This window comes from Neolamprologus multifasciatus, chromosome 12 (genome assembly GCF_963576455.1).
Source record: "Neolamprologus multifasciatus chromosome 12, fNeoMul1.2, whole genome shotgun sequence".
In the NCBI taxonomy this organism is placed as follows: Eukaryota; Metazoa; Chordata; class Actinopteri; order Cichliformes; family Cichlidae; genus Neolamprologus; species Neolamprologus multifasciatus.
This window is the reverse complement of record NC_140450.1, coordinates 34755196-34775637: the sequence shown is the minus strand read 5'-3', so window position 1 is coordinate 34775637 and position 20442 is coordinate 34755196. Positions and strand designations below refer to the sequence as shown.

The 20442-nt window shown below is 39.2% G+C and overlaps 1 protein-coding gene across 3 annotated transcripts in view; it reads right to left on the bottom strand.

Moving 5' to 3' along the window:
* Positions 1-10999: 10999 nt before the first annotated feature.
* The window catches only part of LOC146507423 (glutathione hydrolase 5 proenzyme-like), an 86642-nt gene continuing 77199 nt past the window's right edge, over positions 11000-20442 (bottom strand). For 2 of the 3 annotated variants that reach the window (XM_085179592.1, XM_085179591.1), the window contains exons 4-12: positions 17017-17194; positions 16768-16928; positions 16393-16539; positions 16130-16260; positions 14789-14964; positions 14531-14622; positions 11730-11836; positions 11461-11571; positions 11000-11376 (exon numbers count right to left, since the gene is read on the bottom strand). In XM_085179592.1, coding sequence (XP_085035718.1) covers positions 11239-11376; positions 11461-11571; positions 11730-11836; positions 14531-14622; positions 14789-14964; positions 16130-16260; positions 16393-16539; positions 16768-16928; positions 17017-17194 — 1241 coding nt within the window. In that variant the 3' untranslated portion in view covers positions 11000-11238. Of the gene's footprint in view, positions 11377-11460; positions 11572-11716; positions 11837-14530; positions 14623-14788; positions 14965-16129; positions 16261-16392; positions 16540-16767; positions 16929-17016; positions 17195-20442 lie in introns of all 3 variants that reach the window. The other variant, XR_014877142.1, reaches the window with a different exon arrangement.

Genomic DNA, 20442 nt, shown 5'->3' with positions numbered 1-20442 from the left:
GGAAAAAGTAAATACACAGTTGTAATACTATAAAGTAACAAAAGACTGCATGAGTTTGAATTGGAATAAATAATGGAGCAACGACTCGCCACGTCTCCCTGGCTAGTAATTTCTTTCCTGGTTGCAGGAAAGTAATTTTGGAGTAATTTTTGACCAGGATATGTCCTTCAATGCACATATTAAACAAATATGTAGGACTGCTTTTTTCCATTTTGTGCAATATCTCTGAAATGAGGAATATCCTGTCTCAGCGTGACGTTAAAAACCTAGTTGTAACACATGATACTTTACCACTACAGAATGTAGAGGAAGTTAGGATCTTGGGTTTATGTTCTCTAGAAATCGACTAAGGAGCAAGTGACACAGCTAAAAGAACAGTTAACATTTATTTAAACAAAACCATAAGTAGTCATTCAACAATTCACAATGAGATAATTCCAATAGTCCATGTTTGTCAGTCTGTGTACTCAGTTCAGAGTTCTTTTCAGTCTTTTCAGTTCAGGTGTGTGAAGTGTGTGTGGATAGTGTTAATGTTAGCAGTACTACCCAGGTAGTGTATTGTTTTGAGATCTCATAAGCTTATCTGTCAGGAAGTAACGCGTCTGTCACTTCTAAGTAGGCTGCAAACCTTCCTGCATCGCAGCTGGGATCCTGAATCCTGGCTGCAGGTGAATTTACTGGTCTCAGTCGCACAATTTCAGACTCCAACAAAAAGACCAACCTGCACAGGGCAGTGAACACATTTTGCATTAATATTATAAAACAACTTAATCAACACTAGTGACCATACACCTCTCACTCTTTGTATATAACAACTTAATGCAATCGATAATAACAGAATTAAAGAACCTTAAAACAGTTTCCAAAGGCACTTATCACACAAAATTAACTCACATCTCCTCTTTTGTGAACAGCAGTAACAATAATCCAGCACTTATTGAATTGTGAGAATGCACCTCATCGATGCATGAGAGCACAAAACGTGGTCGCAGTGCTGTTTATCCAAAGACTGGTCATATTTATTTCACTTCAGTTCATTTTTATTTCAAACATGTACATTCACCATCATTACATAATATCATTCAATTCTTTTGTTTGAAAAGGAGTAGGCAGAAGTATACACTTATTTGCCCCTACCCCCTCAAATTTTACATCTCATTCATTTAATTTTCTTTTAGTCTTAAATTAAACAAACAAATGAAACAACAGCAAAGCAAACAAAAAAAAAATCACAATATCATTTCTTTCATATAAATAAAGACAGAATATGTAAATTTGATTCACAAATAATGAAACAAACAAACCAAAACATCACTTCAATTACCGTTCTGGGTTAATCCTGTTTTCTTCATTCTTATATTTGTTTAAAATATGTTTTTTATATTTTATTTTAAACTGGTTTATGTTGTTACTTTCTTTTATTTCTTCTGTTAGACTGTTCCGTAATTTAACTCCTGCTATTGAGATAGACATAGTTCTTAAAGTTGTTCTAGCACTTTGTATTTTTAAATTCCATTTCCCTCTTAAGTTATACCCCCCTTCTCTTTCTATAAACAATTTACAGATGTCTTTTGGAAGCATTTTATTTCTTGCTTTATATAATATTTACGCTGTTTTAACCTTCACCAAGTCTTGGAATTTCATGCATTTTGATAAAGAGTGCATTTGCACCCTGCATTATTTATTATTCTAATGGCCCTTTTCTGCATTATAGTTATTGTTTGTGTATTACTTCTGTATGTGTTTCCCCAGACCTCTACACAATAGCTCATATATGGTAGTAGTGAAGCACAGTATAATATGTGCAGTGCTTTCTGATCCAAGATTTGCTTTGTTTTCCCCAGAACGGCAATGCCCCCTTTCCAATTTCCCCCTAACAATGATGGTGTGGTCATTGTGGACATTGTCAACACATATTTCTACTTCAATATTTTTCTTATGGCTTCCAAATAACATAAATTTGGTTTTATCTAGATTTAATGATAATTTATTTATATCAAACCACTTCTTTAATATCTTTAATTCCTGTGTGATCACCTCCAAAACCTGTGGCAATTCCACACCTGAACAAAATATATTTGTTTCATCTGGAAATATTATGAACTTTAGAATCTACTTGGCAAATATCATTTATATACATAATAAACCTCCTGCCCCTCAGGCAGGAGGCTGGGGAGCATTAAATGCAAAACCACCAGACTGAGAAACAGCTTCATTCCAGAAACTGTGAGACTTCTCAGTCAATAATGGACAAGAACTGTTATTGTAGCACCTAATCACTACTGACATCGTCACTTTATCAATGCTAGACATCATGCCATTTGCTGCTGTATTTATACCTACATTTCTATATCTATACTCCATACTGGTACTCAGGTTGTTGCACTCTATTTATTTTTATTTGTATTACTTTAATAATTGCATTTATAATACTCAGGTTGCTGCACTTAATTTATTTGTAACACTTATTACTTGTTATTCTGTTTTCTTTTTATTCTGTTTCTTCGTTACTCTGTTTCTTTCGCTCCGGGACCACGTGCACGTAATTTCGTTCCACCTCACATAAACATGTGATGCCAATGACAATAAAGAATCCATGAATTCTTTTGGACCTAATACTGGTCTTTGAGGTATGTCACAATCAACATTCATCAATTTAGATTCCTATTCATTTATTTGTACATATTGTTGCATATTCACTACATAGCTTTTTATCAGTCCAAAACCACTCCCCTAAACCCATACTTTCCTTTTATTTATTAGAATTTCATGATTGACAGTATCGAATAGGGCTGCCACAAACGATTATTTTGATAGTCGACTAGTCACCGATTATTTTTGCGATTAGTCCACTAATCAGATCATCGTCCATTGGACGTACAACGTACAGCTTATTGCACCAGCAGCATCTGCTCTTATATAACTATCATTAGCTTACAGATTTAAGTGTTTAAGGTCTGTGCTAACTAAAAATAAAGACAAGATGATAGTTTATTAAATTTTAATGAAATTTGCAGATTGTTTCGGTGAAGTTTAATAAACTCCTTGCTATCTAAAATATAACAGGACACCGGAGTATACTCTCGAGCATCTCACACTTCTGATAATCAGCTGTCTGCTTGATGTTTATTCAGCTGTGTAAAAACTATAACTTTAATCTCAGCCAAACCGATTTACTCAGGAACAAATAAAATACTAAAAAAAGCCAAACAATAACATTTTTAAGTTATCTAAGTGACTTATATATCATGTTTAACCTGAGTAGTGAAAGACGGTGGTGGGTTTGAAAACGATTAGCGGGAGTCCGGTGTTCTCACGGCTCTAGTTAGCCTAGCCCCCGGCTAGCTATCGAGCTAGTGGGTAACAGACGTCTCCGAAAACGTCGGAGCGCTTTTGTGTCTTGATAAACTGAGCAGATATTTGAGGTTTACACAGCTACATTCTCGCCTGGAAATGTGTTAAACATTTATTTTGTGACCCAGAAAGAATAATAAGAGTCATATTAAAACTAACTAGCTGCCGCCATTGTTGGAAACTGAGCTGGGCTGCGCTATGAATTCTGGGACACAGCTTCTTCTTCTTCGGTGTTTAACGGCAGCTGGCATCCTTGTACATGCAGTGCTGCCATCTTCTGTTTCAGTCCGTTATTACACTCTTAAATCCTACTACTTATTCCTGCGTCTTTTGTGATCTTACAAAGCTTCAAACGACGCATCGACTATTAAATCAGTCGTCGACGATTTTGATAGTCGACGTAATCGTGACTAGTCGACTAATCGTGGCAGCCCTAGTATCAAACAGTTTTTTTTTATTTAAAAAAACTCCAAGTGTGTACTTCTTATTATGTAGGCAATTCACATTTGTCCACAAAACTGTCAAATCTTTTTATCAATTTTTATAAACTTTTATAAACAGTCACTGGTCTATAATTTGCAAAGTGATGCTTTTTACCTGTTTTGTAAATTGGAATAACTTGAGCAACTTTCATTTTTTGAGGAAAAAAACCTTTTTAAAAAGACAAGTTGAAAACGTATTTTAACGGTTTTCCAATACCATAAATAATCAGCAACTCTCTTACTGTTACAACATCAATGTCATTCCAATCTGTACTGGTTTTGTTCTTAAGTCCTCTAACGATGTCATATATTTCATTCTCTTCCACTGCTCTGAGCTTCTATTCCGTTCAATATTTTCACCAGTGTCCCTTTCTATTCCATCGACCTTTATTTCCTCTGCCAGTTTTGGCCCATATTTACGAAGAATTCATTAAAACCATTTATTACCTCTTTCATTTTGTTAATGCGTTTTGTCCCTTCTATAAAGTACAGGGTAATCATTGTTCCTTGATTCATTTTTGATTGTACTGTTTATGACATTCCATATACCTTTTGTGTTTTCTTTATTGTGTTCTAGCCTTTTAATAAATTATTATCTTTTACAGGTTCTCATTATATTAGATAGTTTGTTTTTGTAAGTTTTATATTTCCTTTCAGTTTCAGGTGCTGTTTTTTTTATGAATTCTCGATATAGGGTGTTCTTTTTTTTGCTGGCATTTTGTAGTCCTTTAGTCATTCATGGTCTTCCTGCATAGTTGTGTTTCCTGTTGATTTCAATCACCTGGCAGTTTTTACCAAGTAATGTGTTACTAATGTGTGTTTAATGTATTCTTACAAATGCTTCGTAAGGTTTATTAACTTCTTCATGTTCATAAACATGAACATGAAGAAGTTCCTTGCTTTAAAAGTTCATTTTTAAGACAGTTAAATGTCTTCTCTGTTCTAATCCTTTTGTAAATAATCTTGTGTTCATCTCTGTTAACTTTATAATGGCAATTATAAGATGCAAAGACTGGTAAATGGTCACCTATATCATTAATTATCATTGATTGATTATCATCTCCTTACAGGAAATAAAACTTACTTCCTACCTTTCAGAAAAAAACATTTCCGACATCATTGGCTTAGAGTATCAAAGATAATACAGCACTCAAAAAACACAGAATTTACACTACACTTAACTAACGATTAGCTTGCTATGCTAACGCAGTTAGTCAGCTCACTGGAAATGAACAGGAATCATAAAAAAAGGTACATCGGCATCAACCAAAAATGTCCGCATTTCCCAACAAGCGGAAGAGTAAAACCCTTTTTTTTTTTTTTTTTACAAGAACTAGGGAAAAATTCCTGGTGAGTTGCTCCGACCAGCATTTGTAGCCTTAACGTTGTTCTCATTCGCTATAACGTTCAAGTTCACAAGCACTACACAATCTCAGAGCGCCACCTACTGACATTCTTTGGGAACCGCAGTTAATTTCATGATGCAATTTTAGGTGGGTTACATAGTTCATGCATTTATTACTTCTAGGCTGGACTACTGTAATTCATTATTATCAGGATGTCCTAAAAACTCCCTGACAAGCCTTCAGTTAATCCAAATTGCTGCAGCAAGAGTACTGACAGGGACTAGAAAGAGAGAGCAGATTTCTCCGATATTGGCTTCCCTCCATTGGCTCCCTGTTAAATCCAGAATTGAATTCAAAATCCTGCTTTTTGCATACAAGGTCTTAAATAATAAGGCCCCATCTTATCTTAATGGCCTTATAGTACCGAATCACCCCATTAGAACACTTCCCTCTCGCATTGCAACCTTACTTTTTATTCCTAGAGTATTTAAAAGTAGAATGGGAGGCAGAGCCTTCCGTTTTCAGGGCCCTCTTCCATGGAACCAGCTTCCAGTTTGGATTTGGGAGACAGACACTATCTCTATTTTAAGATTAGTCTTAAAACTTTCCTTTCTGAAGCATATAGTTAGAGCTGGATCAGGTGACCCTGAATCCTCCCTTAGTTATGCTGCACTAGGTGTAGGCTGCTAAGGGATTCCCATGATGCACTGAGTGTTTCTTCTTCAGATTCACGTGGACCAGATTGGACACCAGGGATCAGACATCAGTTATAACAACATCCGTCACCAGATTGAAGAGGGTCTCAAAGAACAGTTTAATGATGCCGAAATTGTGAGGGCTGTCATGATATAAAACCTGGTAATTTCAAAGACATGCTAATGAACAATGATGAAATGACAGTAGAGGACAGTAGAAAGTAGAGCTCAAAGTGTCATGGTCTGGAGTCTGGTGACTCCATGTTCGTGTTTTGTGTTTATTAATATTTAGAGTTTTCAGGTTTGTTGTTGTTTTTTCCAGTGTTTAGGTGTTCTCTGTGCTTCCTTTGTGTTTCTTGTGTTCATCTCATTTTACTTTGACGGTCCCGTGTCTCATGTCAGCGTGTCTAGTTTTGTTTTCCCTTGAATGTTATGTCTTATTACTCCCAGCTGTGCTCCTAGCCCTGGGTTTCTCTCTATCAGTGTCGCGTCGTCCCCTCACCACTCCTATGTGTATGCGTTTTTACTTCCGTGCTCTCTAGCTCTGTTAGCATTTAGTTTCGAGTTTTGGTTTGTCTTTTGCAAGTGTTTTTTCATGGTGTTTTGCAAGTGCAATAAGGCAGCCTCCTTCGGTTAACACTTTGAGTTCGAGTCCTGCATTTGGGTCTACATCCTGCCTGCCACACAGCCGTATCATGACAGAACAATGCAACCACACAATGGACCCAACAGTGGCTGGATAATCCTGAGGAGAAGTATTGCTTGGTTTCCGGTCTCCCCTGGCTACTGAGTTCCCTTCATCCGCTTATACAGGATTTTCTCCTTAACACTTTGCATCTTCACTCACCAACTGCAACCACTCACCTGCCACCTCCGCCGGAGGACTCGCTGCTGGACGTAATGCTACCATTGTCCAGTGTCCATCCCAATTACCAGACTCAAGCACCCACCAACCATCTGGGACCAGCACCATTCTTTAGCAGCACAAAGACCCATCATAACAGCATTCCAGTATTTTTTTTTTTAATGTATTTATTTGATTAGCATTCAAATCTCTCAGTGAATACAGAATAAAGATCTACCACAAAGTAAGAATGCACGAGATAAGGCTAATCAAAAAGGTACTGGCTGAAGCACATGCTTATTATGCCAAGCCTTTTAACAAAAGATCATTTAGCATGCAGCTCATGTAGATAGAGCTCGAAGCAAAAGAGTAAAACAAAACAAACAAACAAAAGAACAAAACAAAACAAGTATAAACCTCATTCCTCCCTTGCATACCAGCCATCATACATAACTGCACAAAAGAGAATGTAAAACTCCTTCTATTCCTGATCTAATTAAGAAGGACCCCAGTGAGTTTGCACAGCTGAATAATCCTCTTGACAATCTGCTGCCACCAGATGGAACAGATTTATTCAAGGATGGATCATTTGAAACTGAGTGAAACTCTCCTCGTAGCTGATAGCTTAATTCTCCAACCCCCTTATCATGACACTGTGGAAGCTCTATCTGAGAAATTCGGTCAGTCCCACCAGTTAAACTCACAGAAAGATTGTAAGTGTCATGGATGCACCAGATATCCGTCGTGAGGATGTGGGGACTTTTCAGAATTTTGTGCTGCAGATTTGTGCTCTTGTTGGTATGCTGAAGACCCTTGGTCTGGATGGTTAAGTGAAACTGTCATGACTCCTTAGTAAGCTGCCAGCTGAAATGAGGTTTGAGTTCTGGAGACACATGTGACTGGTTGAAGCTGAAAACATGGAAACATTTAGATAGTTGGTAAGTTTATAGCAAAAGGACAGAGAGAGGACCGTCCAGAAATCAGCACCTGAAAGAGTCAAAGCCAGTAACACGCACAGCCACTATACTCCATGGCACAGAGAATCTGCTGGCAAAGCAGTCTATTGAGCTACTGAACTGCAAATTGTCTGCTCAGAGCAAGAAAGGCCCACTGAAAGCCTACAGTCCATACTGCAATACAGAGGACTATTATCTCAGTCAATGCCCAACATTCAAATCCTTTGATAAGGTTCGAATCATAGACTGGGTTAAGACAAACCAACATTGCTGGTGATGTGAAAGATCACATCTAGCAGTACAGTGCAACCTGAAGAAAGTGTGCACCATACGTCAAGTCAAACATCTCTGGATCCTACATGAGGTCAACATCAAGAGTGTGAAGGAAGGTACTTTCCTGGTGAGCTCTGCCACCGAAGTCCTCCAACTAGACAAACCTTCACACCTCTCCTGTGTTCTGCTTAAAGTGATCAAAGTCCTACTGAGACATGGAGACATGACCCTGGACACTTATGCTGTCTTGCATGATGGCTCTGACTGCACCATGCTACGATCATCTTCAGCTTAGCAGCTAGGATTGACAGGCACTCCTGAGGACCTTTCCATGAGAACTAGCAAATATTTCATGCCTTCACTACTTAGCGTTTTGATTTAGCTCAACATTCATATCCAGCTACTTTCCTCAAGCAATCTACAGACATCTCGAGTATTTACCCCTACAAACCTTCAGCCAAGTTTCACAGCTGCGCCTTATAAACCCTGCAGAACCTGTGCACTTTGAATCACTAGGGGGGACAGCTGCAAGGGTTGGACACTGCAAGACACAGCAAAGACTCTTGAGTCACAGCTAGAGCTGCAACTGTGCCTCCTGCAGCCCCCTATCTGTTGAGCTTCAGAGGCGTGTTGAAAAACGGTGGCAAGTTGACATTCTACCATAAAAAAGTGAAAAGGAGGTAACAATGTCAAAGGAGGATCAGAAAGCCCTTTAGATACTGTTCCGGTATGACAAGCCCTTGTTGAGGAGAAAGGATATGCCATTTTTCCAAGCAACCCAAGAGGCAATATTGCCAAACTACAAGAGTATAGAGAAACATCTAAGCAATGGGTGCTGCAAACAATGCAGAAATTGAAAAACTGGTAAGCAGTGGTGTTGTAGCCAAACTGCAACCGGATGTTACCTCCCAAGAGCAAAGAGAGATGGTAAATACTTCATCACATGGTCCAGCACAATGGCAAAAATAGAATGGTCTTGAGCTGCTCTGAAACTGAGTTTGTTTCACAACTTTTGGCGGAGGCGCTACCTCTCGAGGAGAAGCTACTTATCGATCGAGCACATAGAGTGAATCGCCAATGTCCCAAACAAAGTGATCCTCCTCGGCCCATCATCTTGAGATTGCTCTACTACAGGGGTCGGCAGCCCTGGGCACGCGTGAAGGGTTAACTGATGGCACGACCATAGCTGGACTGGCCAGCGGGCATTTATTTGCCGGGTGGGCCGATGTGATATTTCATTTTTATGGGCCGATGATTTTTTTTTTTGGAACGGTATAAACAATGAAAGGTGGTGGATTGGCCAGATGCTGGTCGATGTGTAAAAATAACTCAGGATATACAGGAGGAGGAGAGACCCAAGGCGGTGAACTGAACTTCAGGTAAGAAGTTATGAACTGCAGTCTATCTGGGTCAGATGTAAACCAAGTTTAGATGTTGTTTATTTTCGTTGTGCTGACTTTTTACAGTCAGTTACAATCAGTAGCGGTTTTAGATACGAGCGACACGGGCGGTTGCCCGGGGCGGCATCGTGATGGGGGGCGGCATCACGGGCATACTCATGCTGCCCCGACGTCAGCCAGCGCATATTGGGAATGTCACAGGCACCGATCGGTTTTCTATCGCCCATTTGCTGGGAGTAAGGGCGCCTTTTGTTTGCGAGTTGCGCCTGCTGCTTGCGGCGCAGAGAGGAGAGGGCGGGGCGGCGGGGGATTTTCTGACCGGCTGGAGCAGCGTCTAATAACCAACTCGCAAAGTAAAACAAAATAAAAACAAACCAACAAACACAAAACACCAGACATCATGATACAGACTTGTGACAGATACGATGTTTTTCCTCGGTGCGCCTGCTCGCTGCTGAAGTCAAAGTAAACTTTATTGTCATCTCCGCTACATACAGTCCAGCATATAGAGAGACGAGACGACGAGGCTCCAGTTACAGCAGTGCAAGTAAACAAACAATAAATATAAGAAGAGTAAGAAAATAAATATACACTTTAGGACTCGGGGTAAAGGGATCAATAACAATTTAAAATTTACAGTTTGATGATTTAAAGTCTCACAGACAAGCCGTCGAAAGGGGAGGGGGGGGGGTCGGCTGCTTCCAAATAGAGCGCATTTCATTTATAATGTTGTAAATCCAAGCCCAGCATGTATTCATGATTTGAATCCTGGGTTGTGTGAAATCTCAGAAATAAACCCTAGACAAAGTGAATCTGTGAACTAAGGTGTAGGTCTGTTAGGTTATGTTGTGGTGATCCTTGGGTTGGGGGAAGGGTGTTCATACTGGAGTGCAAAATTAAAACCAATGGAAGATGGACAAGAAAAGTTCAAAGCCATCAGGTCCTCAGTTTAGAAAAAAGAGAAAAGAAGAGCAAGAGAAACGAGCCAAAGATGCAGGTAAGCAGATGTGTGATTGGACAATGGCAGGTCATCCTGAACCAATCAGAATCAGAATACTTTATTAATCATAAACAGACAGGAGCTCAGACAGATACCGAGGTAAAAAGAAAACTGTTGCCTCACAAACTGCTTGTCAGATTAACTTTTACCCTGAGCACATCAGCAGAATTACCCACACTTTATAACAGCAAAACAATAGCAGGATGAATTAATGAAGCACAAAATCTTAATATGAAAACTAAATATAAAAACATAATAATAAAAAGCATTGGGTGGGGGCTGGGGGGTTAAACTACAAATCAATTGATAGATAACTTAGGTCTGCCCTAAAGTGTACCCTACTTTATCTCCCTTCTCGACTATCCAGTGGGCTAAAATCTACAAAGTAAACATGAATTTGATGAGACTTGAAAATATGAATTGTTTACTATAACCAAAGATTTCTGCAGTCAGTCTCAACCTGCTGGCCTGCCTTTTAGAAGAATGCAGGTCAAAGAAACAGGCATGGGCTTCACATTTTGACCTGAAAGCTGTTTCCTTGTTTAGTCAATTCTATATGTATCAAAACCCAAAATAAACAAATATTTAGAAGGTCATATTGATTGTAAAAAATTGAGGCGGATATCAACAGCAATCCCTAAATTTTAAAAAAAAATTACATTTCTAGTTTTTACAGTGCTATCTTTGCACATTTTTGCATGAAATTTGGGATTTAATTGATCTGATCGTTGCATTATGTTTTCAATATTACAAACTTTTTAGACACATGAGCAAAGCATGAATGTACTATCAGGTAACAGATGAATATAGATTTACCAATGTTGTAGCTACAGCAGTGTCCATAACCTTAAAGCCATGCTGTATAACTGACATCACTGACTCTTGGTCTCAGTAACCAGCAGCTTTGCCTTTTTTCCTTTTATCAGACCATGCAGAGATACAGCTGCCCGCCTTTTCCACAGCGTTGACTGTGTTGTAGAATTTTGCTATTTTATGTCCCAGAGCTTCAAGACCATCAACTACATCCTGCAGGGCAAAGAAGAGAGTCTCAGATGGAACAAAACCTGTAGAAACTATTAATTTATCATTTAAATACACTGAATAAATTACCTTTTCAAGCTTGGATTCAAGTTTTACTTCACTTTGAGAGTCTACAAGAACAACAGGCGTAATAATTGCCTCCTTAAGGCTCTTTCCAAACCAAAGGTGGTTCATGAGCGCCTTGGAGAGAAAAAATAAGTCTATGAGGTGAGAAAGTGATGATTACAGGATCAATTAGGTTGAAGAATCTTGTTACTATGATGTCAGGCATCAGTCCACATCAATTTATTTTATTTAATATGTAATGGCACTTTTGTATGTTTACCGTGCATACGTACCGAGGCCACAGCCGGTGGAATCATTTCAGCACCAGACCCTCCAATCACCAGCGTCTTCGATGGAGACTTCAGCACAGATGGGGCTGTATTGGAGGGAGGCCGCTCCCCTGAGAAATACAGCAAAGACCTTGAATGACAAAACTAGAAAGCAGAAATCAGTCTGTACACACATATTTGTGCATAAATCATTTACACAAATGTTTCATACACGAATCAGTTACTGTATTTTCATGCTCTACAACAGGGGTGTCAAACTCCAGGCCTCGAGGGCCGGTGTCCTGCAGGTTTTAGATAAGACTCTGGGTGAACACACCCGAATCAAATGATTAGTTCATTACCAGGCTTCTGGAGAACTCCAAGACATGTTGGCTGTATCCCAATTCAGGGTCTGCAGCCTTAAAGGCCGCATTTTAAGGCCGATTATGTTAGTGAATTGTTAAATGTTTGTCATTTTTATGCTTACCATCTCTACATTGTTTTAACTCTGTGATGAAAGAATTTTTCTGTCCCCCCTCCCCAGATTCTCGAGGTTCTGGGTGGGGTCTGTAGTGTTTTATCACAGGTACATCCTTGTGAAGGTCTGTCTGATGTTGGTAAACTTCCTCCCCTTTGTATGGCTTCACTTTGTTATCTAGGGTGAACCATAAATTGGGTGTGGAGGAGACTACCCTCTTTATGACCAAGGATGTTGCTCCTGCTTTTATGACCCTTTTTGGTCAGCAGGAGAACACACACACACACACACACACACACACACACACACACAGGTGTTTGTAAACTATTGTTTATTGTGTGAATGTTTTCAATAAAAGGCAGCGAGAGGAGGCCATCGTCGGGATCATTCGTAAGGAGATTTGAAGTGCGTTTCTGAGATACCGACGAGGCCTCCCTTACAAGTAAATCGATCGATCGCTGTTGCCTTGTTTTTCTCTGTCCTGGATACAGCAGGGTCTGAGTTTAGACCCAACAGATTACGTCACAGCGACGCGACGAAGGCTGTCCCAATTCAAAGGCTGCTCGAAATGCGGCCCTCAAATGCGTCCTTCATTTCTCTGAATTTTAAGGACGTGGCGGTGTAGACTTCGTGGCCCAACATATCCCATAATGCTTAGCGCGGCGGTGGGTGTGGATAATTTTGCCAGAAAAAAAACGGCGGATGAGGGGCGCCCGAAGAGTAAACTTTAAGTAAGTACTGAATATTATGTCACTTATTTATGTGCAAATGTTTAATAATGAAGATCATTAAAACATTACTGTTGGCCACATGTCGGCAAAGTCATGTGACATTAGTGACGTTTGTACTAACTTGGTTTTAAAGCCTTTACTTTAAAATATACGCCGTTCAATAGCTGAGCTTAATCAGAGAATGATCAAAGCTCATGTAGAAACAAACAAACAAAAGATTTTCTCCTTCATTTCTGTCAAACAAAGCTGTATGAAACGTTTCCAGCTGTTAGTATCATGGTTGCTAGGCAACCTGGGCAGCGCGACGGAGGCTAGACCGTCCCATTTCACAAGCCTCGCACTTCCGGCCTTAGCGGTTTTTAAGTACGCGGCCTTTGAGGACCGTTAAGGCTGCGTACTTTAAGGCTGCAGACCCTGAATTGGGATACAGCCGTTGAGGAGGTAATTTAGCTGTGTTGGATCAGTTCGACACCTGTGCTCTACGAACAAGTTTAGAATTGCATCCGCCCGTGCTTATCAACAAATGATGAAAGTGCACACACAACAACTGAGTTATCTCTACTGAATCTGTATCAAACTAAAGTGAAATGTCTTTCAAAGTGCAGCTATTACTGAGACTCTGTCAGTGTGTTAGATTAATGTTTAAATGATGCTATGTCCAAACTGAATTATACAGAACCTTGAACACACTTGAATCAATATTATAGATCTATATATAGATTCATCCATCGATTATCTTCAGCTTATCCTTCTCAGGGTTGCAGGGGTGGTGGAGCCAATCCTAGCTATCATAGGGCGAGAGGCAGGGTAAACCGAGGTCAGGTCACTAGCCTGATGCAGCGCTAACACAGAGAGACACTCTTTTCACACCTATGGGCAATTTAGATTCACCAATTAGCCTAACCCTACTAACTGCATGTCTTTGGACTGTGGGAGGAAGCCGCAGTACCCAGAGAGAACTCACACAAACATGGGGAGAACATGCAAGCTCCACACAGGTGGGATCAAACTCAGGGCCTTCTTGCTATAAGGCAACACCGTGCCAGTGTGCTGTCCTATGTATATATTTAAATGAATATAAATATCCATATGGTTAAACCACTTCAATAGAGAGTAAACCCCAACAATAAGAAGAGCCCCTTATGAGCAAGTACTTGGTGACAGGGTGAAGGAAAAACTTCACACAACAACACGTTGACATGGAAACAGATTTTACTACAGCAGTGTGTTCAACTGTGCCTGTTCTTGAACATTCAAAACATTTTAGCAGGCTATGGTATTAAACAGAAAATACAATTTTAGTCCAAATTCACATGATGTGTTTCAGTTTGGCAAAACATCGTGGAAATGATCAACAAGTTTAGTTTTTCCATGATCAACAAAACATGATGCGTCACAATGAATTATGAAATGCCATTTTCTCCTCTCATTTCCTCAATGGTAGTATTTTGTCGTTATTAGAAATTACTTAAAGAAATATGTCCTGTCAGGAAAATAATTTCAGGAAAAAAGATTAAACTCTTTGTGGTATTAGTTTTGAAATAATCCACCTTCCTCGTCTGATTACTTGTATTTCATAAATAATAAATGTAAAAAGCATCCTACTGATCTCTTACCAGGAGAGGAGCGATTAGCTCTACCACAGAAGTCAGACAGCTGGTTGTTGAGAATGATTCCAGTTTTTGGAGAGAGGACCTTGGAGCCAAATCTGTAAACAAAAAAATTTAATAAACTACAACACCAAGACACTCTTTGTAGTATAGAAATACTCTAAAAATAAGTTCCTCCATAATCTCTTAAATCTTCAGTTTCAAGAAAGAAAAATATCTGATAGCTGGTTTCTGGCAGTGAAACAGAAGGATGCAGGTACGGACTCGTCGTTGATGCTGCTGGTGACAGACACAGCAGATCCATCTTCAGCCAGCACAGATACATGTGTGGTGCCGATGCTGTCCAGATACAAGTTGATGCCAGGATCACGAGTCTTGTCGCTGCTGATCGAGCTTCGTTTGCTGTCTGCAAAGCTATCCTCTGTCAGATTCTTTGCCACCTGTGTGAAATACAGAGAATTAATAAAATGAATTAATAAAACTAAATAAATATGCACATTACAGAATTCAATTCAATTCAATTCAACTTTATTTATATAGCGCCAAATCACAACAAAAGTCGCCTCAAGGCGCTTCATAGATACAGAGAAAAACCCAACAATCATATGACCCCCTATGAGCAGCACTTTGGCGACAGTGGGAAGGAAAAACTCCCTTTTAACAGGAAGAAAATACATGCTGTCAAGAAAATTATCAAATTACAGCCAAATGTTAACAGAATTTTGATCATTGATCCATCACTGATGCAAGATGAATGACTGAATGAATGAATTAATACCAGAGGTTATAATATTAGTTAGTGATCAAGCTCAACATATGACTGGCAAAGATATAGTCTCTGAAATTCTTTGTCATCTGTGTGAACTACAGAGCATCTAAAAACATCACATTACACAAAATTATACTTATATTTAAATACTAAAATAATAATAATAATAATAATAATAATAATAATAATAATAATAATAATAATAATAATAATAATAATAATAATAATAATAATAATAACAACATACATACATACATACATACATACATACATACATACTAAATTAAAGACAAATATTAAGCCAATTTAGGTTTATGTGCTTTTAAAACTTGTATTTATATGTATATGTTTTAAAAGCTACATCACTGCTCAGAATGATGCTGAAATGAAAATGCTGAGACTCAAAGAAATTTTTACAGCACTCTACTGGTTCTCTACACCCTTAGTGCTTCTATAAGAACTTTAATTGTAAGTAGCAGCCAGGTACTGATAATCAAATGCCCCTGATTGATCATTAACAAAGGTGAGCACCTCTGTAAAAGCACTTTGTTAACACAAAGTCACAATCTCACCCCAGCAAATTAACCCAAAGTCCAACTGTGCGAAACTCAGAGATATTACAAAAAAACTTCAGATCTGTTCACACCTCAACTCATTATCAGTGTGCATAAACTGACTGTGGTGGGGTGTAGTTTGTGGATGAGCTGCAGGCAAGGGGTGGTTTGTTTTGTGTTTTGTGATGTGGTATTGTTACTTTAAATTGTTTAGTCACTTAAATATAATCATACTATATGCAACAAAGCCGGTGCAAATCTGTAGGATTTTAAGATACTTACTTCATCTGAGCTGAAGTTTGGATCTCTGATATTTGTCTTTAATTCATTGGCAAATTTTAAAGCTTCAATATAACGGTGATAAAACAAAATCTTTTCATCAGTCGTCTTAGGTTCTGAATTCATTTTGTATCCTGAAAATATAAATAATTGTTATTTCTTTTATTTAAAACATCATTTCTTAGTGTATCACATTTGTAACGATTGATAAGGATCATTGTCCTATATGAATCAAACTCTACATGCTAGAAGCAACAATCAGGAACCTTTCATGATGTTGAGGATGAAGCTGAGGATGGCTCCTCCTGCGGGGGGAGGAGGGAAGTACATCCGGTAGTCTCCCAAAGAAATATTCCACGCATCAGTCACATTAGCTTGATACAAAGCCAAGTCCTCCAGTGTGAGGTTTCCTCCTGAGCAAAATCAGTGAAACAAATGATTCTGCTGAGCAAAAATGAACACAATGCATTTCATAATCAAGAGTTTGAATGGATCCAGACAGATCCCAGTGTGGCCTGTGAGGGATCATGTTAGAGTTTTCCAAAACCAATCGATTTTTTAATTTGTAGTTAGATCATTGTGTCTGGCAGACATAGAAAATGGTCAGAAAAGAGAGCAGGACGACTCCTGTCTGATAATACCTGCTTTCTGTATGTCACTGATTAAATTCTTTGCTATTGTTCCTTTGTAAAACACATCTGGTCCCTCGTTTGCGATCATCTCCAAAGTGTCAGCCAGTTTCTCAAATTTCACAGTATCACCGGTCTTAAGCAGGTTCCCATTTTTATCTAAATATAACTCCCTAAAAGACAAAGACAGTGAAATAAAGCTGAAACATTCATTGTTTGCTCTTCGTATTTTTGAAATCACATTGTGGGTGTATTTCATACCTTATTGACGTATTATTAATGCGTGGGATGTGTTGACCTTGGTAGTAAGGAATAGGGAATCCTTCTCTGGCTAATTTGATGGCAGGTTGAAAGAGGTCGGCCCACGGCAACTTCCCATAAAGCCGGTGTGCCACTTCGTAACCTCGAATTTCCCCAGGAACCCCAATCCATCTGCTATCTGGTTAGATAGATAATGGATAGTCAGTGCTGGAAAGTCACACATACATTTACTTGTGTTTTGGGTAAACTGTAAGGTCCTGACCTTTAATGATCTGAGATGACATTTGTTATAATTTGGTGCTTTGTAAATACTCTATTCTATTCTGCTCCATTTCAGAGGGAAATGTGTGTCTGTTTGTAACTGATTATGTTAGAGATAACATTTTGCATCTCACAGTTATTTTAAGTTTATTTCACTATATTTACATATTTACACTATTTCTGGCTTGAAGAAGCATTTAGTATATCTTATATTTACTTTTCTTACTGTTTATGCAGCCTGTGTGCAGGAGTGTAGCACAGAACTCTTGGCCCCATAAATAAATGGTGTCTGTAGCCCCCTTTCTTTCCTTGATCCATCTTTCTCACACATATTCTAATGTCTAATTTCTTTATTTTTTTATATCTGCCACAAGTGAACTGCTCCAATAACTACTCCCAGTTCTTATTGCTGTCCATCCCATACTCAAATGCTGTTAAAAGACGCTTCTTAACAGAGACTATGCTGATTCTACATATGGATCCACAGCTTCGCTTCAAAGTAAACACACTATAGACGATCAGGAAGTAATGCAGGAAGGTCTTTTGTACTCTGCTGACAGCAACATAAGAGACAGGGACATGTGCATCCACAGCAGCCTGTGTCTCTGGCCCCACTTCAGCATCTCACATTTCCAGCTTCACCTACACAGACAGATAATCTGCATGGGAACGAGTGGAGATTAGCCAAATTAGAAACAATGACTGATAAAGATGGACTTGTGAGGCAAGTTAAGATTCGTCCTGGGGAGCAATTTACATTAATTGAAGACCAGAAAATGGGAAAGATGGGACAGCATTCTGGCAAGCTGTCTATTGTTGAATAGTCCATTCAGAAACTGATCTTGCTCTTAGAAGCTGTTTAATGCGACGATTATATCTTTTACTGCTAGCAGGTCCAGCCAGCAGGCCACAACCAGGCTCTACCACAGGTCTACTGGGTCTACCTTTTTTTCCCCTGTCAGTCAGGATCCTCAGTAGCCTTTTTTTCCTTTATTGATTTTATTGACAGCTTTTTGTCTACATGAGGTGCAGGAACAGTCTGCAGAACAAGGGAAATCATACTTCTTACTCTTCTCAAAAGGGAACAAGGTGGGATTTTACATCTTTTAGAAGCTTCTCAAATGTGATCATCAGCAGAGATCTCATTCCATCTGATTTAACTGATTTATTTATTCCATATCACTGGTTTATTTCCCAATTCTCTCACCACCCAAAGAGATTGAGCCGTAAGAGAAATCAGTCTGTTAAACTACAAAAAAAATCTGTGAAAAGAAAATGTTTTATTGTTTTTCTGCTTCTTTTATCTGGAAATACAACCTAATCCCGGTCCAGATTGCAAATGCTTGAGTACTCCTTGTGATTTTAAAGCTCGAACGGGTCTTGGTATCACTCATTTAAATGTCAGAAGTCTTCTTCCCAAACTTGATTTTGTGAAAATATGGATGAAAGAGTTAGATACTGATATTCTTACATTATCAGAAACCTGGCTTACAAAATCGGTTACTTACAAAGACATTGCAATAACGCGCTATAAACCTTTCCGTTGCGACCGCCCCAGAAAGGGTGGCGGTGTTGCAATTTACGTAAAAAACAAATTCTTGCCTGTAGCATTTTCAGTTGACGTGCAACAAATGTTTTATTGTTTTGAAGTGAGAGAGGATCATAGGGATTATCTGAGATTCCTTTGGTATGAAGATAATAATCCCAACAAAGGCAGTTGTGACTATAGAATGAGGGTTCGTGTTTTTGGGAATAGCCCTTCCCCAGCTGTGGCTATTTATTGTATAAGGCGTGCTGCAGTTGAGGGAGAAGAAGAGCATGGACATGATGCAAAGCAATTTGTAATGAGACATTTTTATGTTGATAATGGTCTCGAATCCACAGCAAAAGACGCTCAAAAGATGTTGGCACAGTCAAACTTAAGGCTACATAAAATAGCCTCTAATGACCACAAAGTAGTGGAAGCGTTCCTTGCTGCTGAGAGAGCCAAGGATAATAATAATAATAATAATGGATTGGATTTATACAGCGCTTTTCAAGGCACTCAAAGCGCTTTACAATACCACTATTCATTCACTCTCACATTCACACACCGGTGTGTGAATGTGGATCTAAAAGACTTGGATTTAGAGCTGGACAACATACCCCAGCAAAGGAGCTTAGGGGTACTGTGGAATCTTAAAAATCACTTTTTTACATTTCACGTCACCACTGAACAAAAGCCGTTCACCAGGAGAGGTGTCTTGGCCACTGTTAACAGTCTATATGACCCGCTGGGTTTTGTGTCACCCATCACAATGTAGGGAAAAGCTCTTCTCCATGAATTGTCCTCAGAGCAAAAGGACTGGGATGAATCACTTCCTGCAGAAAGAGAAGAGGAATGGAGCAAATGGAGAAGCTCATTGAAGGATCTTGAGTAGCTACAGATACCGAGGTGCTACCTTCCGTTCTCCTAGGCCATTGCTGTGAAAAAAGAAGTGTGCATATTTTTCGGATGCCTGTACCATGGCCATAGGAGTAGTGGCATATCTGAGAGCTCTTGATGGTGAAGGTCAGTGGCACACAGGTTTCATCATGGGCAAGTCCAAAGTAGCCCCAAGACCTGCTCACACTGTTCCTAGATTGGAGTTATGTGCAGCAGTTTTAGCTGTAGAGATGTACGAACTCATTAGAGATGAGATTGACATTGAAGTAGATACTGTCAGATTTTTCACAGATAGTAAAATCGTTCTTGGTTACATACACAACAACACAAAGAGGTTCTACACTTACGTGGCTAACCGAGTGATTAGAATCAGAAAGACTACACATCCAGCACAGTGGTTTTACATAGCCAGTAGTGACAATCCAGCAGACACGGCCACTAGACCGATTGTAGCTTCTGCATTGGCTTCCACGAACTGGTTTAGTGGTCCTTCATTTTTGACACGACACGACATAAAGACGTCTCACTGTGATAGTTTCACACTGATCGATCCTGACACAGATGCAGAGATCAGACCTGATGTAAAAAGCTTTGTTACCAAAGCCTCAGTAACACAGCTAGAGCCATGTTGTTTTGAAAGATTCTCTCATTGGATGAGATTGTGTCGCACTATTGCATCACTAAAACATGTGGCAGCATCATTCAAGAAAACAAGCACAGAAGGTAAAGGCTGGAAGTGT